At 40.2% G+C, this 16,781-nt stretch overlaps 1 protein-coding gene across 4 annotated transcripts in view; it reads left to right on the forward strand.

Annotated features, from left to right (window-relative positions):
- Nucleotides 1–16,781, forward strand: part of LOC121515267 (zinc finger C3H1 domain-containing protein-like) — a 64,883-nt gene that overhangs the window by 38,773 nt on the left and 9,329 nt on the right. For all 4 annotated transcript variants that reach the window (XR_005992363.1, XM_041795945.1, XM_041795947.1 and 1 more), the window contains exons 23-28: nucleotides 9,003–9,182; nucleotides 13,341–13,578; nucleotides 13,660–13,765; nucleotides 14,008–14,206; nucleotides 14,368–14,462; nucleotides 14,537–14,641. Coding sequence is in view for 3 of the 4 variants with exons in the window: in XM_041795945.1 (XP_041651879.1) it covers nucleotides 9,003–9,182; nucleotides 13,341–13,578; nucleotides 13,660–13,765; nucleotides 14,008–14,206; nucleotides 14,368–14,462; nucleotides 14,537–14,641 (923 nt within the window). In the remaining variant the exon portion in view is untranslated. The remainder of the gene's footprint in view (nucleotides 1–9,002; nucleotides 9,183–13,340; nucleotides 13,579–13,659; nucleotides 13,766–14,007; nucleotides 14,207–14,367; nucleotides 14,463–14,536; nucleotides 14,642–16,781) is intronic.

Below are 16,781 nucleotides of genomic sequence, written 5' to 3' on the forward strand. Positions count from 1 at the left end.
AAGATAATGTCATCAAAGCTTTCAGAACATTACCTCCTGGCTTCAAAGATCATGTCATCAAAGCTTACAGACATTCCCTCCTTGCCTTTCAAGATGATGTCATCAAAGCTTTCAGAACATTACCTCCTTGTGTTCAAAGATCATGTCATCAAAGCTTACAGACATTCCCTCCTTGCCTTTCAAGATGATGTCATCAAAGCTTACAGAACATTCCCTCCTTGCCTTAAAAGATAATGTCATCAAAGCTTACAGAACATTCCCTCCTTGCCTTCAAAGATCATGTCATCAAAGCTTACAGACATTCCCTCCTTGCCTTTCAAGATGATGTCATCAAAGCTTTCAGAACATTCCCTCCTGACCTTTAAAAATAATGTCATCAAAGCTTTCAGAACATTCCCTCCTGACCTTTAAAAATAATGTCATCAAAGCTTTCAGAACATTACCTCCTGGCTTCAAAGATCATGTCATCAAAGCTTACAGACATTCCCTCCTTGCCTTTCAAGATGATGTCATCAAAGCTTACAGAACATTCCCTCCTTGCCTTTTAAGATAATGTCATCAAAGCTTTCAGAACATTACCTCCTGGCTTCAAAGATCATGTCATCAAAGCTTACAGACATTCCCTCCTTGCCTTTCAAGATGATGTCATCAAAGCTTTCAGAACATTACCTCCTTGTGTTCAAAGATCATGTCATCAAAGCTTACAGACATTCCCTCCTTGCCTTTCAAGATGATGTCATCAAAGCTTACAGAACATTCCCTCCTTGCCTTAAAAGATAATGTCATCAAAGCTTACAGAACATTCCCTCCTTGCCTTCAAAGATCATGTCATCAAAGCTTACAGACATTCCCTCCTTGCCTTTCAAGATGATGTCATCAAAGCTTACAGAACATTCCCTCCTTGCCTTTTAAGATAATGTCATCAAAGCTGTCAGAACATTACCTCCTGGCTTCAAAGATCATGTCATCAAAGCTTACAGACATTCCCCCCTTGCCTTTCAAGATGATGTCATCAAAGCTTTCAGAACATTACCTCCTTGTGTTCAAAGATCATGTCATCAAAGCTTACAGACATTCCCTCCTTGCCTTTCAAGATGATGTCATCAAAGCTTACAGAACATTCCCTCCTTGCCTTAAAAGATAATGTCATCAAAGCTTACAGAACATTCCCTCCTTGCCTTCAAAGATCATGTCATCAAAGCTTACAGACATTCCCTCCTTGCCTTTCAAGATGATGTCATCAAAGCTTACAGAACATTCCCTCCTTGCCTTTAAAGATAATGTCATCAAAGCTTACAGAACATTCCCTCCTTGCCTTCAAAGATCATGTCATCAAAGCTTACAGACATTCCCTCCTTGCCTTTCAAGATGATGTCATCAAAGCTTACAGAACATTCCCTCCTTGCCTTTAAAGATAATGTCATCAAAGCTCACAGACATTCCCTCCATGCCTTTCAAGATGATGTCATCAAAGCTGACAGAACATTCCCTCCTTGCCTTTAAAGATAATGTGATCAAAGCTTTCAGAACATTCCCTCCTTGCCATCAAAGATGATGTCATCAGATTTTACAGAAGTTCCCTCCTTGCCTTTTGATAATGTCTTTAAAGCTTACAGAACATTCCCTCCTTGCCTTTCAAGATGATGTCATCAAAGCTTACAGAACATTCCCTCCTTGCCTTTAAAGATGTCATTAAAGCTTACAGAACATTCCCTCCTTGCCTTTAAAGAGGATGTCATCAAAGCTTACAAAACATTCCCTTCTTGCCTTTCAAGATAATGTCATCAAAGCTTACAGAACATTCCCTCCTTGCCTTCAAAGATCATGTCATCAAAGCTTACAGACATTCCCTCCTTGCCTTTAAAGATAATGTCATCAAAGCTTACAAACATTCCCTCCTTGCCTTTAAAGATAATGTCATCAAAGCTTACAGAACATTCCCTCCTTGCCTTCAAAAATGATGTGATCAAAGCTTACAAAACATTTCCTCCTTGCCTTTAATGATAATGTCATCAAAGCTTTCAGAACATTCCCTCCTTGCCTTCAAAAATGTCATCAAAGCTTACAAAACATTCTCTCCTTGCCTTTAAAGATAATGTCATCAAAGCTTACAGAACATTCCCTCCTTGCCTTTAAAAATGATGTGATCAATGCTTACAGAACAAACCCTCCTTGCCTTTAAAGAAAATGTCATCAAAGCTTACAAAACATTCCCTCCTTGCCTTTAAAGATAATGTCTTTAAAGCTTATAGAACATTCCCTCCTTTCCTTCAAAATTGATGTCATCAAAGCTTACAGAACATTTCCTCCTTGCCTTTAAAGATGATGTCATCAAAGCTTTCAGAACATTCCCTCCTTGCCTTTAAAGATAATATCATCAAAGCCTACAAAACATTCCTTCCTTGCCTTTAAAGATAATGTCATCAAAGCTTTCAGAACATTCCCTCCTTGCTTGCCTTTAATGATAATGTCATCAAAGCTTTCAGAACATTCCCTCCTTGCCTTCAAAAATGATGTCATCAAAGCTGACAGAACATTCCCTCCTTGCCTTTAAAGATAATGTGATCAAAGCTTTCAGAACATTCCCTCCTTGCCTTTCAAAATGATGTGATCAAAGCTTACAGAACATTCCCTCCTTGCCTTCAAAAATGACGTCATCAAAGCCGACAGAACATTCCCTCCTTGCCTTTAAAGATGATGTCATCAAAGCTTACAGAACATTTCCTCCTTGCCTTTAAAAATGATGTGATCAAAGCTTACAGAACATTCCCGCCTTGCCTTTAAAGATAATATCATCAAAGCCTACAAAACATTCCTTCCTTGCCTTTAAAGATAATGTCATCAAAGCTTTCAGAACATTCCCTCCTTGCCATCAAAGGTGATGTCATCAAATTTTACAGATGTTCCCTCCTTGCCTTTAAAGATGTCATCAAAGCTTACAGAACATTCCCTCCTTGCCTTTAAAGATGTCATTAAAGCTAACAGAACATTCCCCCCTTACCTTTAAAAATGATGTGATCAAAGCTTACAGAACAGAGCCAGTCTTTCTGCTTCCTGTCAGCTCTTCATTCAGAACCAGTGAGACTTTTTCATGTCTGTAAAACAACATTAAAAAAAAAACTCCTAAAGCTTACCGGACATTCCCTCCTTGCCTTTTAAGATGATAGTCATCAAAGCTTACAGAACATTCCTTCCTTGCCTTCAAAAATGATGTCATCAAAGCTTTCAGAACATTCCCTCTTTGCCTTTCAAGATGATGTCATCAAAGCTGACAAAACATTCCCTCCTTGCCTTTAATGACAATTTCATCAAAGCTTTCAGAACATTCCCTCCTTGCCTTTAAAAATGATGTGATCAAAGCTTACACAACATTCCCTCCTTGCCTTTAAAGATGTCATCAAAGCTTACAGAACATTCCCTTCTTGCCTTTAAAGATGATGTCAACAAAGCTTACAGACATTGCCTCCTTGCCTTTAAAAATGATGTCATCAAAGCTGACAGAACATTCCCTCCTTTCCTTTAAAGAAGACAATGTCATCAAAGCTTACAGAACATTCCCTCCTTGCCTTTTAAAATGAAGTCATCAAAGCTTTCAGAACATTCCCTCCTTGCCTTTAAAAATGATGTCATCAAAGCTTACAGAACATTCCCTCCTTGCCTTTCAAGAGGATGTCATCAAAGCTTACAGAACATTCCCTCCTTGCCTTTCAAGAGGATGTCATCAAAGCTTACAGAACATTCCCTCCTTGCCTTTCAAGAGGATGTCATCAAAGCTTACAGAACATTCCCTCCCTGCCTTTAAGAGGATGTCATCAAAGCTTACAGAACATTCCCTCCTTGCCTTTAAGAGGATGTCATCAAAGCTTACAGAACATTCCCTCCTTGCCTTTCAAGAGGATGTCATCAAAGCTTTCAGAACATTCCCTCCTGACCTTTAAAAATAATGTCATCAAAGCTTTCAGAACATTCCCTCCTGACCTTTAAAAATAATGTCATCAAAGCTTTCAGAACATTACCTCCTGACCTTTAAAAATAATGTCATCAAAGCTTTCAGAACATTACCTCCTGGCTTCAAAGATCATGTCATCAAAGCTTACAGACATTCCCTCCTTGCCTTTCAAGATGATGTCATCAAAGCCTACAGAACATTCCCTCCTTGCCTTTTAAGATAATGTCATCAAAGCTTTCAGAACATTACCTCCTGACCTTTAAAAATAATGTCATCAAAGCTTTCAGAACATTACCTCCTTGCCTTTCAAGATGATGTGATCAAAGCCTACACAACATTCCCTCCTTGCCTTTTAAGATAATGTCATCAAAGCTTTCAGAACATTACCTCCTGGCTTCAAAGATCATGTCATCAAAGCTTACAGACATTCCCTCCTTGCCTTTCAAGATGATGTCATCAAAGCTTACAGAACATTCCCTCCTTGCCTTTTAAGATAATGTCATCAAAGCTTTCAGAACATTACCTCCTGGCTTCAAAGATCATGTCATCAAAGCTTTCAGAACATTCCCTCCTTGCCTTTCAAGATGATGTCATCAAAGCTTTCAGAACATTACCTCCTTGTGTTCAAAGATCATGTCATCAAAGCTTACAGACATTCCCTCCTTGCCTTTCAAGATGATGTCATCAAAGCTTACAGAACATTCCCTCCTTGCCTTAAAAGATAATGTCATCAAAGCTTACAGAACATTCCCTCCTTGCCTTCAAAGATCATGTCATCAAAGCTTACAGACATTCCCTCCTTGCCTTTCAAGATGATGTCATCAAAGCTTACAGAACATTCCCTCCTTGCCTTTAAAGATAATGTCATCAAAGCTCACAGACATTCCCTCCATGCCTTTCAAGATGATGTCATCAAAGCTGACAGAACATTCCCTCCTTGCCTTTAAAGATAATGTCATCAAAGCTTTCAGAACATTCCCTCCTTGCCATCAAAGATGATGTCATCAGATTTTACAGAAGTTCCCTCCTTGCCTTTAAAGAAGTCATCAAAGCTTACAGAACATTCCCTCCTTGCCTTTCAAGATGATGTCATCAAAGCTTACAGAACATTCCCTCCTTGCCTTTAAAGATGTCATTAAAGCTTACAGAACATTCCCTCCTTGCCTTTAAAGAGGATGTCATCAAAGCTTACAAAACATTCCCTTCTTGCCTTTAAAGATAATGTCATCAAAGGTTACAGAACATTCCCTCCTTGCCTTCAAAGATCATGTCATCAAAGCTTACAGACATTCCCTCCTTGCCTTTAAAGATAATGTCATCAAAGCTTACAAACATTCCCTCCTTGCCTTTAAAGATAATGTCATCAAAGCTTACAGAACATTCCCTCCTTGCCTTCAAAAATGATGTGATCAAAGCTTACCAAACATTCCCTCCTTGCCTTTAATGATAACGTCATCAAAGCTTTCAGAACATTCCCTCCTTGCCTTCAAAAATGATGTCATCAAAGCTTACAAAACTTTCCCTCCTTGCCTTTAAAGATAATGTCATCAAAGCTTACAGAACATTCCCTCCTTGCCTTTAAAAATGATGGGATCAATGCTTACAGAAAAACCCTCCTTGCCTTTAAAGAAAATGTCATCAAAGCTTACAAAACATTCCCTCCTTGCCTTTAAAGATAATGTCTTTAAAGCTTATAGAACATTCCCTCCTTGCCTTCAAAATTGATGTCATCAAAGCTTACAGAACATTCCCTCCTTGCCTTTAAAGATGATGTCATCAAAGCTTTCAGAACATTCCCTCCTTGCTTCCCTTTAATGATAATGTCATCAAAGCTTTCAGAACATTCCCTCCTTGCCTTCAAAATGATGTCATCAAAGCTTACAAAACATTCTCTCCTTGCCTTTAAAGATAATGTCATCAAAGCTTACAGAACATTCCCTCCTTGCCTTTAAAAATGATGTGATCAAAGCTTACAGAACAAACCCTCCTTGCCTTTAAAGAAAATGTCATCAAAGCTTTCAAAACATTCCCTCCTTGCCTTTAAAGATAATGTCTTTAAAGCTTATAGAACATTCCCTCCTTGCCTTCAAAATTGATGTCATCAAAGCTTACAGAACATTTCCTCCTTGCCTTTAAAGATGATGTCATCAAAGCTTTCAGAACATTCCCTCCTTGCTTGCCTTTAATGATAATGTCATCAAAGCTTTCAGAACATTCCCTCCTTGCCTTCAAAACTGATGTCATCAAAGCTTTCAGAACATTCCCTCCTTGCCTTTAAAGATAATGTCATCAAAGCTTTCAGAACATTCCCTCCTTGCTTTTCAAGATGATGTCATCAAAGCTGACAGATCATTCCCTCCTTGCCTTTAAAGATAATGGCATCAAAGCTTTCAGAACATTCCCTCCTTGCCTTTAAAAATGATGTGATCAAAGCTTACAGAACATACCCTCCTTGCCTTCAAAAATGACGTCATCAAAGCCGACAGAACATTCCCTCCTTGCCTTTAAAGATGATGTCATCAAAGCTTACAGAACATTTCGTCCTTGCCTTTAAAAATGATGTGATCAAAGCTTACAGAACATTCCCTCCTTGCCTTTAAAGATAATATCATCAAAGCCTACAAAACATTCCCTCCTTGCCTTTAAAGATAATGTCATCAAAGCTTTCAGAACATTCCCTCCTTGCCATCAAAGGTGATGTCATCAAATTTTACAGATGTTCCCTCCTTGCCTTTAAAGATGTCATCAAAGCTTACAGAACATTCCCTCCTTGCCTTTAAAGATGTCATTAAAGCTTACAGAACATTCCCCCCTTACCTTTAAAAATGATGTTATCAAAGCTTACAGAACAGAGCAAGTCTTTCTGCTTCCTGTCAGCTCTTCATTCAGAACCAGTGAGACTTTTTCATGTCTGTAAAACAACATTAAAAAAAAAAACTCCTAAAGCTTACCGGACATTCCCTCCTTGCCTTTTAAGATGATAGTCATCAAAGCTTACAGAACATTCCTTCCTTGCCTTCAAAAATGATGTCATCAAAGCTTTCAGAACATTCCCTGTTTGCCTTTCAAGATGATGTCATCAAAGCTTTCAGAACATTCCCTCCTTGCCTTCAAAACTGATGTCATCAAAGCTTTCAGAACATTCCCTCCTTGCCTTTAAAGATAATGTCATCAAAGCTTTCAGAACATTCCCTCCTTGCTTTTCAAGATGATGTCATCAAAGCTGACAGATCATTCCCTCCTTGCCTTTAAAGATAATGGCATCAAAGCTTTCAGAACATTCCCTCCTTGCCTTTAAAAATGATGTGATCAAAGCTTACAGAACATACCCTCCTTGCCTTCAAAAATGACGTCATCAAAGCCGACAGAACATTCCCTCCTTGCCTTTAAAGATGATGTCATCAAAGCTTACAGAACATTTCGTCCTTGCCTTTAAAAATGATGTGATCAAAGCTTACAGAACATTCCCTCCTTGCCTTTAAAGATAATATCATCAAAGCCTACAGAACATTCCTCCTTGCCTTTAAAGATGATATGTCATCAAAGCTTTCAGAACATTCCTCCTCTTGCCATCAAAGGTGATGTAATCAAATTTTACAGATGTTCCCTCCTTGCCTTTAAAGATGTCATCAAAGCTTACAGAACATTCCCTCCTTGCCTTTAAAGATGTCATTAAAGCTTACAGAACATTCCCCCCTTACCTTTAAAAATGATGTTATCAAAGCTTACAGAACAGAGCAAGTCTTTCTGCTTCCTGTCAGCTCTTCATTCAGAACCAGTGAGACTTTTTCATGTCTGTAAAACAACATTAAAAAAAAAAACTCCTAAAGCTTACCGGACATTCCCTCCTTGCCTTTTAAGATGATAGTCATCAAAGCTTACAGAACATTCCTTCCTTGCCTTCAAAAATGATGTCATCAAAGCTTTCAGAACATTCCCTGTTTGCCTTTCAAGATGATGTCATCAAAGCTGACAAAACATTCCCTCCTTGCCTTTAATGATAATTTCATCAAAGCTTTCAGAACATTCCCTCATTGCCTTTAAAAATGATGCGATCAAAGCTTACACAACATTCCCTCCTTGCCTTTAAAGATGTCATCAAAGCTTACAGAACATTCCCTTCTTGCCTTTAAAGATGATGTCAACAAAGCTTACAGACGTTGCCTCCTTGCCTTTAAAAATGATGTCATCAAAGCTGACAGAACATTCCCTCCTTTCCTTTAAAGAAGACAATGTCATCAAAGCTTACAGAACATTCCCTCCTTGCCTTTTAAAATGAAGTCATCAAAGCTTTCAGAACATTCCCTCCTTGCCTTTAAAAATGATGTGATCAAAGCTTACAGAACATTCCCTCCTTGCCTTTAAAAATGATGTCATCAAAGCTCACAGAACATTCCCTTCTCGCCTTTAAAGATGATAGTCATCAAAGCTTACAGAACATTCCCTTCTTGCCTTTAAAGATGATGTAATCAAAGCTTATGAAATGTACCCTCCTTGTCTTTCAAGAGGATGTCATCAAAGCTTACAGAACATTCCCTCCTTGCCTTTAAAGATGTCATCAAAGCTTACAGAACATTCCCTTCTTGCCTTTAAAGATGATGTCATCAAAGCTTACAGACATGCCCTTCTTGCCTCTAAAGAAGTCATCAAAGCTTTCAGAACATTCCCTCCTTGCCTTTCAAGAGGATGTCAAGCCTCTGTTGGACAGCCTTTGTTGTTTCTAACGTCAGACTCTTCTGCCCCATCATTCTTTCTCCAAACACATTGATGGCAACAGCCTTTGGTAGTACCAGTCTGTTTATCCTTTTTTCATCAGCCGTTAACCAATCAGCAGACAGCAGTGAGTCTAGCTCCGCCCTTTAATGTTGGATAAGTTCACCAACAGTGGGACAGTTTAGATCTGGTATTTTGGTGTCTTTCCCAGTTCTGGCTGGAGCACCATACTGACCTGGACTAGTATGCTTGGTGGAACCACATAATGATTCTAGTTCATTCTCCTCTGTTCTGAGCATGCTCAGAGCTGCTTTAGTCTAACACGATCCTGTCTCTACAGTATCTGACCCTGGAGAGCTCGTTTGAAGGGAAGGACTTTGTGTGCGAGCGTCTGCTGCAGTTCCTCGTCTCCTCCTCCTCCTCAGAGAGTCTCTCCTTCCACCTGATGGAGGCGCTGTTGTACAGGGTGCAGCTCAATGTGTTCACCGGACGCATGGAGAGTGCGCTGGCTATCATACAGGTAACAAACACGATTAACCAAATCTAATCTCAAAGTAGCCTGAAAATAGCTCAATGTAGCCAAATAAAAGGTCAAAGTAGTCTAAAAATTGTTGAAAGTAGCATAAACACAGCTCAAAGTAGCATAAAATAGCTGAAAACAGCAAAAGAAAAGCTCTGAGTAGCCGAAAAATAGCTGAAAATAGCATAAATATAGCTCAAAGTAGCCTAAAAATAGCTCAAAATAGCATAAATATAGCTCAAAGTAGTCTTAAAATAGCTGAAAGTAGCATAAGAATAGCTCAAAAAGAGCTGAAAGTAGCATAAATATAGCTCAAAGTAGTCTTAAAATAGCTGAAAGTAGCATAAGAATAGCTCAAAGTAGCCTAAAAAGAGCTGAAAATAGCATAAGATTGCCTGAAAGTAGCCTAAAATAGCCAAAAGTTGCAAAAGAATAGCTGAAAGTAGCCTATAATAGCTGAAAGTACCGTAGGAATAGCTCAAAGTAGCCTAAAAAGAGCTGAAAATAGCATAAGAATAGCTCAAAGTAGCCAAAAATAGTGCAACGTAACATAGGAATAGCTCAAAGTAGCCTAAAAAAGCTGAAAATAGCATAAGATTAGCTCAAAGTAGCCTAAAATAGCTTCAAGTAGCAAAGATTAGGTGAAGGTAGCCAAAAATAGCTCAAAGTAGCCTATAATAGCTGAAAGTAGCATAAGAATAGCTGAAGTAGCCTAAATCAGCTCAAAGTAGCTTAAGAATAGCTCAAAGTAGCCTAAAAATAGCTCAAAGCAGCATAGAAATAGCTGAAAATAGCATAAAATTAGCTCAAGTAGCCTAAAATAGCTGAAAGTAGCATAAGAATAGCTGAAAGTGGCCTAAAATAGCTCAATGTAGCCTAAAAATAGCTGAAAATAGCATAAAATTAGCTGAAAGTAGCCTAAAATAGCTCAAAGTAGCATAAGAATAGCTTAAAGTAGCCTAAAATAGCTCAAAGTAGCATAAGAATAGCTGCAAGTGGCCTAAAATAGCTCAAAGTAGCCTAAAAAGAGCTGAAAATTGCATAAAATTAGCTCAAAGTAGCCTATAATAGCCCAAAATAGCATAAGAATAGCTCAAAGTAGCCTAAAATAGCTCAAAGTAGCATAACAATAGCTTAAAGTAGCCTCTAAGAAGGAAAAGGACTCAAACACATGAAAAGGTTGTATTTAATTGCAAAAGGTAGCTTAAATGGGTGAAAAGTGGCAACAATGGTGAAAAATGGGCAAAGAAGTTTCCCTATTTCAAAGTTTTCTGGGGGAAATATATTTAAAATTTAGACATAAAAGAGCCACAAATAATCACAAAAGAGCCACACATTAAATATCACTCGTTTACAGTTTAAAATACATTACAGTAAAAGCCACATGTATTTGGTAGTAAAGGGGAGCGTTGATGCATTCATTTGTGTGTAGGGCTCCAAGGTTGCAATGGTAGCGAGTGCCTGCATGACATCATCATTAATTAAGTCTGAGCTCAGATCAAAGCAAGTTAGAAACACCTGGGTTAGTTTCTGTTAAAACTGCACTGCTCAGTTTAGTGGCCAGTACATGCACTCAAACAAAGTCAATTTAAGCTGGACTTGTAAAACCTAGCAGATAACTGAAGGGGTCCTGAGAATCAGCAGAAGTTGATGAACGCAGTGATGTGTTTTTTATGTGTGGGAAGTGAAAAATCATGCTACAAGAGCGAGTTAAAAACAGTGGTACCGAAAGCTCTCACTCAGGAGTCTTTGATCAAAAATTGCATTGCTGCAGATGAAGAGCTATAGAGGAGTTAGTCACGCTTTGAAGATCACTGTGCCAAAACTGTTAATCCTACTGACCTGAAATCTTGTTTGTGAGCAAGAGGAGACGTTTAGCTACATTTTGCTGTTAAAACTATTTCTCTGGAGCCAATATTTGTCTCAGGAGAGCAGTTTGTTCGCAGAGCTGCCCCTAGTTTTTAAGAATCCAGCCACACTCTGGCGGTGATGTCATCACTCTAAGTCTCACTCTAAAACGTCTGAGAGCCAAACTGTTGAAAAAGTGTGATCAGCAAACAGCATGATAGTTCAAAAAGTATAAATAGTAGAAAAGAGTATTATAGTCCGCAAAACTCTGCACAAGACGCTGAAGAGTATGAGAGTAAAACAGTGAAAATAGCCCAAGGAGTGCCAAAGGGCAGATTTAGTGAAATTTTGCCATCTGTTTAACATTGTTAAAGTTAAATATTTTAAAAATTATAAAAGTTAGAAATGAGAAAAGTCATAGAAGTCGAATGGCGGAGAAACGGGATTTTTTGAAGTTCAAACGGTGTCGATACGACGAAGTATGAAGGAGGAGATAGCCGGAGCGGAAGAAGAATAATAACTAGACAATTTCCTCAAACGGAAATTGCGAGAGGGGCTCGGGGGGCGGAGCCGGTTTCATCGCAAGGCCATTTATGACAATAGCCTGACTTGTCATTACAAGGTCATGTCCAAGTCCAAGCTGAAGCAGCATGTAGCCGGACAATGACACGGTGAAATGGTTGAGAAACACTGTACATGACAGGAGACTTCATTCATGTGTTTTAGTCATGTGGCCTGATTAGCTGATGCTGATCACCTGGCAACTGAGCCTCAGCTGTTTTCTTGACATACCTGGTGGTGTTGACCCTCCCTATGAAATAGAGTCCTTTATTTGAATTTTATACAGACATGCAGTTCCTGTCAAGGTCTTGATGAGAGCAGGTGCAGAAGAGATGAATTGTATTATTTCCAGCTCCATTTGAACACATTAAAAACTTTTATTGAGAAAGGATTGTGTGTTGTTATTTTGATTGACGCCATCAAAGTCAAGAGAACACAGAAACACACACCAATGCGTGCTTCACACGCTAACACATACAAATGAACAATCTCTCCCATTCACTTCATATGGGATATATGTGTGGCTTTATGGGGGACTGTATGTGGATGAGAAGCCACCCACCATCCTGTTAAAGCATTGTTTAAATGGGCTGCTTTATTGGAGCAGCTCCATGTGTGCGTGATCAGAGCTCATTGAGGGCTGTATGTGTGTGTCAATCAATGATGACATCATCAAAGCACCAGAGCTGCTGTTGCCATGGTAATTAATGCCTGCACGGTTACGCATCACTGATTACAGATCAGTTACACCTGAGACAGCAGAGAGTAGTTTTGGGTGATTTTTGCTTGTAAACACAGTCTCTTTCTCCTCTCCATGTGTGAAAACCGTAAATGGTATCATCAAACGGATTTCAGCGTGAGCATCTGCAGGCTTGGAACTAGCTGTGATGTAATTTTGGTGTTGATTGTGCAAGAAATGAGGCCAGGAGGGCGATCTAAAAACGGGCAACTTTCAGACTCTTTAGGCAAATTTATCAGATTTGGTAACATTGCAGCAGATCAGAGAGGTGTCAGCGTACTTGGGACAGTCGGTCCTCTCATGCCAAAACTGCACATGATATGGCTTTGGTTCTTGGTTCCACAGTAGCGGGACAAGATTTTCTCCATTTTGATCTATTTTTTATGTGTGTGGTGTTAGATTTGTGGCCGTGATCACTAGTTGGTCGCAAAAGTCTCAGTTGATGTGTTGGCTCTCTCACACTCTGGGGTGATGACATCACCCACTCTAGCAGGGTGATTTTTAAGCATTTTCACTCAACACACAGGAGATTTGAAGACTTGCCTGTCGAAAACTGTAAACCCCATCATCATAACAAAGACATTCCTGAAGACAGGACAAAAATACCTGCGTTTTAAAGTTTGAATGATCTCTGTAGGTGAAAGTATGGCGAAGCAGTAGGGGTGGTGAAAAACCCTATTTTTGTGGTTTCATCGTCCCTCTCCCCATTCATTTCAGATGGGACTTTTTTCGCAGTTTTTTGCGAATGACTTTGCCGTTGCCCCGAGCCCCTAATGAAGTTCAAAATGGCCGACGTGGATATCAATAGTGTGGATGCTTACTCAGCATCCCCACTAATAAGCCGATGATTTTAGACAGAATCCAACATTATAAAGGCTTTTTACTCAAATGAGGCCTAAAATCCTGAAGTGAGGAGCCAACTTTAGTTCAAATGTGACTGCAGGCTGAGGGACAGGTGTAGACTACAGCGGGGTAAATGAGGCTTTCAAACATAAATCTATAACCCCCAGAGCTCTCTGAAGTCGGCTCATGACAGAAGCATAGCAGACCACCTGACCCTGTCAGACCGGGCCCTCCTCTGGCTCTCCTACATCCATCTGACCGAGTTCGACCGGCTGCCGTCGAGTCTCTACGACCCCGCAGAGTCTGGTCCGTCCAGGCTGGTCAGCAGAGAGTCCTTCCTGCTGCCCTGGAGGACGCCGCAGGACGTCAGCACGCCCCCCGACATCCTCATCGCTCTGTTTGAGGGTAATCGGCTGATCCTATCAAAGACAGAGGCTTTTATTTTGGTAGGTTTCTGTTACAGTCTGCTCTTCCTCTTCCTGTCAGACGGCATCAGTCAGTGCAGCGATGAGTTGGTGTCTCCGAGCGAGAGAGCGCTGGCCTGTCTGCCTCTGCACAGGAACCTCATCCTCCTTCACACGCTGCTGCAACGGTGAGCTCCCTGATATCTGACCTTTAACCTCTGATGTCACAGCGTTTGCCCCGCCCCTGCTCAGAGACTATGATGTCTCTGTGGAGTCCTTGTTGTTGTAAAACTCGGAGAGAGCGTGACGTGTAGATTTTTCTGATGTTTCTGTTGTCTGAGCGTTTTTAAACCAAACCCTCCCCCATTCTCAGAGACTTGTTTCTGTGTTGTAAACGTGACCTAAAGGTGTGTTGGCCGTCCTCCTGCAGGTACGATGAGGGCGTGTCTCTGTGCAAGTCTCTGCTGGCGTTGTGTCCTGACTCGTGCGCTCTCAGAGACGCTCTGGCCAACCTCCACATCAGGAAAGGAGACACGGATCAGGCCGTCAGCATGTGGCTGAACGCTCTGGCCGAGTGTCCCGACAATGCCGAGGTCTTCTACCACTGCTGCTGCTTCCTCATGAGCCAGGTGAGCTCAGGTGTTCAGCCACCTTTTCAGCAGAGGGCGGGGTTTGTGAACTTCTGCTGGTTCTTTTAGAGTCCAGATGAAGTTTAGGAGTGTCTCTGGTAGCTGTGTTCATCCTGTGATCATGTGACCTTTCTATCTGAGCGTGTGCTGTCATGTTTCAGGAGCAGTCTAGCGCCGTCTCTCCTCTGTTCAGAGGTTTCATCCTGTCGTTGTGTGAGGACCAGCAGAGCCAGAAGCCCCCCATAGACATGCTCAGGTACGACCTGCTAACCGTGTCCATTTATGATCACGTTAAACACAGCCCCACTTTGAGCCTGCTTCCTGTTTCAGACACATCCTGGGCTTCCCCTCCAACAATGTCCTGAAAGGACCAATCATCAGAGAGCTTCAGGAGCAGCTGAGTCAGCAGACCGCCCACCTCCACCTCATTCACTGGTCTGTACCCAAACCGCTTGCTGAGGTCTGACGCCACGGTCTCTGTGTGATAGGACGGTGGCTGTCAGATTAGACGACCACAGAACTAATGCCGCCGCTGCACGTCTCCTCTGATAGGCTGACTTTATTTCACCGTCATTGCTAGATTTGTCATAAAAATATAAGCAGAACAGCTGTTTTCTGTATACCCCCACCATCGTTATCATGAGGCTGCTCATCACAGGAGTGTCATCAGAAATAAAACTGTCTAACCTCTCAGTTTATTAAAATCAAGATTGAAATAAATGAAAAATAAAAGTATTCCCCACTCTAACATCATACGGCACATATTTAACCTCATTTAAATCTCATGATGTCCAAACAACTACAGATGAACTATCTATGGCTCCAGTGTCAGTCTGAGAGCTGACAGCAGAAATATCACGAGTGTGAATAAACTCAAGAACAAAATCTGAAATGAGAAAACATAGAAATGTAGATCAATTATAAAGGGCTGCAGAAAAAGTCCAGGTTGGTGCTTTAGAGCAGAGGTTCTCAACCTTTTCAGTCCATGACCCCCAAAATAAAGATGCCAGAGACCAGGGACCCCCACTGGACCTGAAGGTGGTTGAACAGCCATGAGCATTATAGAATAGTAAGGCCGTCCATTAGGGGGATAAAGGGGAGAGCTTTCTGGCACCCAGCCAAACTGGGGGTCCATGGATGTCAGCAAAACCATGGTCCATTATAAAGTTAAGCTGTGATATCCATATTTTCTATTTAACCTGAATAATAACCACTCTTATCCTAAACAACAGTAATCTTTATTTATTAATGTGTGTAGTAGAAAGCCTTCTTTTTGTCCAAAATAAAATGAAAATGGTTTAAGAATCGCTAAAATGGGTTAATAATGTCAAAAAATGGTGGAAATGGTGAAGTTGGATTTTGAGAATAGCAGAAATGGGTTAGAAGTGGCAAAAATTAGATAAATACAGCAAAAATGGGTTAAAGTGTCAAAAATTGGCATAAATAGTGGTATAGGGGAGTTAAAATGTGGGTGAAATGGTTATAAATTTGGCAAAAATAGGTGGAAATTTGGTGAAATGGGATGGAAAATTGATATAAACTTGCAAAAAAGTGTTAACTGAGAAAGCAAAACTGGCAGAAATTGGTTAAACTACCAAAATTGGGCGTATCAAATGGTGGAATGTAGTTAAAATGGAAGAAATTGGGTGTAAAAAGGGTTTAATAGTGGCAATAATGGGCCAGCAGAGGCAACATCAAGCTCCAGTGGCAACAATTGGTTTAGAAGTGGCAAAAAAAGTGGCGGAAGAGTTTAAAACTGACCAAAATAAGTTCAAAGTGGCAACCGTGTAATTTAAAAAATGTTCTTAGTTTTTTTAGAGCATCTGGAGATAGGGCTGGACGATTATGGCAAAAATAATAATCACGATTATTTTGATTGATACTGAAATCACAATCAATAAACACGATTATTCATTGATTGCAAAACTTGAGTATTTATTGAACCACAACTTAAAAGAACAATAAAAAATAAATTAGTAACAAGTAAAATAATAATAATAATATATTAAATAATAATAAAAAACAATAAATAAAATTAAATACCCAATCTACATGCACTCCTGTAAAACTTGCAAAATTTGCAACATGCAAATTGTCCTACCATGTCCTACCCTTCTTCTCAACCAAAGGGTGCCGTTCTGTCATGTTTTTAATCGCTCGCCCTTTGTATTATTGATCCACATACGTCACGCTTGCTGCAGCCAGGTGCGTTCACGGTGCTTTTACAGTGTAGGAACTTGCATACACACCACGCCGTGCGGCACATTAATTTTTTTTCTTCAATTATAATGTTTTTATGATCGTGAGAAGCCAAAATTGAAATCACTATCAAATTTCAATTAATTGTCCAGCCCTTTCTGGAGACCCCCTCTCAGTGTCTCACGACCCCAAATAGGGGTCCCGACCCCAAGGTTGAGCATCAGCTGTTTTCTTGACATACCTGGTGGTGTTGACCCTCCCTATGAAATAGAGTCCTTTATTTGAATTTTATACAGACATGCAGTTCCTGTCAAGGTCTTGATGAGAGCAGGTGCAGAAGAGATGAACTTTGTTATTTCCAGCTCCATTTGAACAC

The sequence above is a fragment of the Cheilinus undulatus genome, linkage group 9 (genome assembly GCF_018320785.1).
Source record: "Cheilinus undulatus linkage group 9, ASM1832078v1, whole genome shotgun sequence".
In the NCBI taxonomy this organism is placed as follows: domain Eukaryota; kingdom Metazoa; phylum Chordata; class Actinopteri; order Labriformes; family Labridae; genus Cheilinus; species Cheilinus undulatus.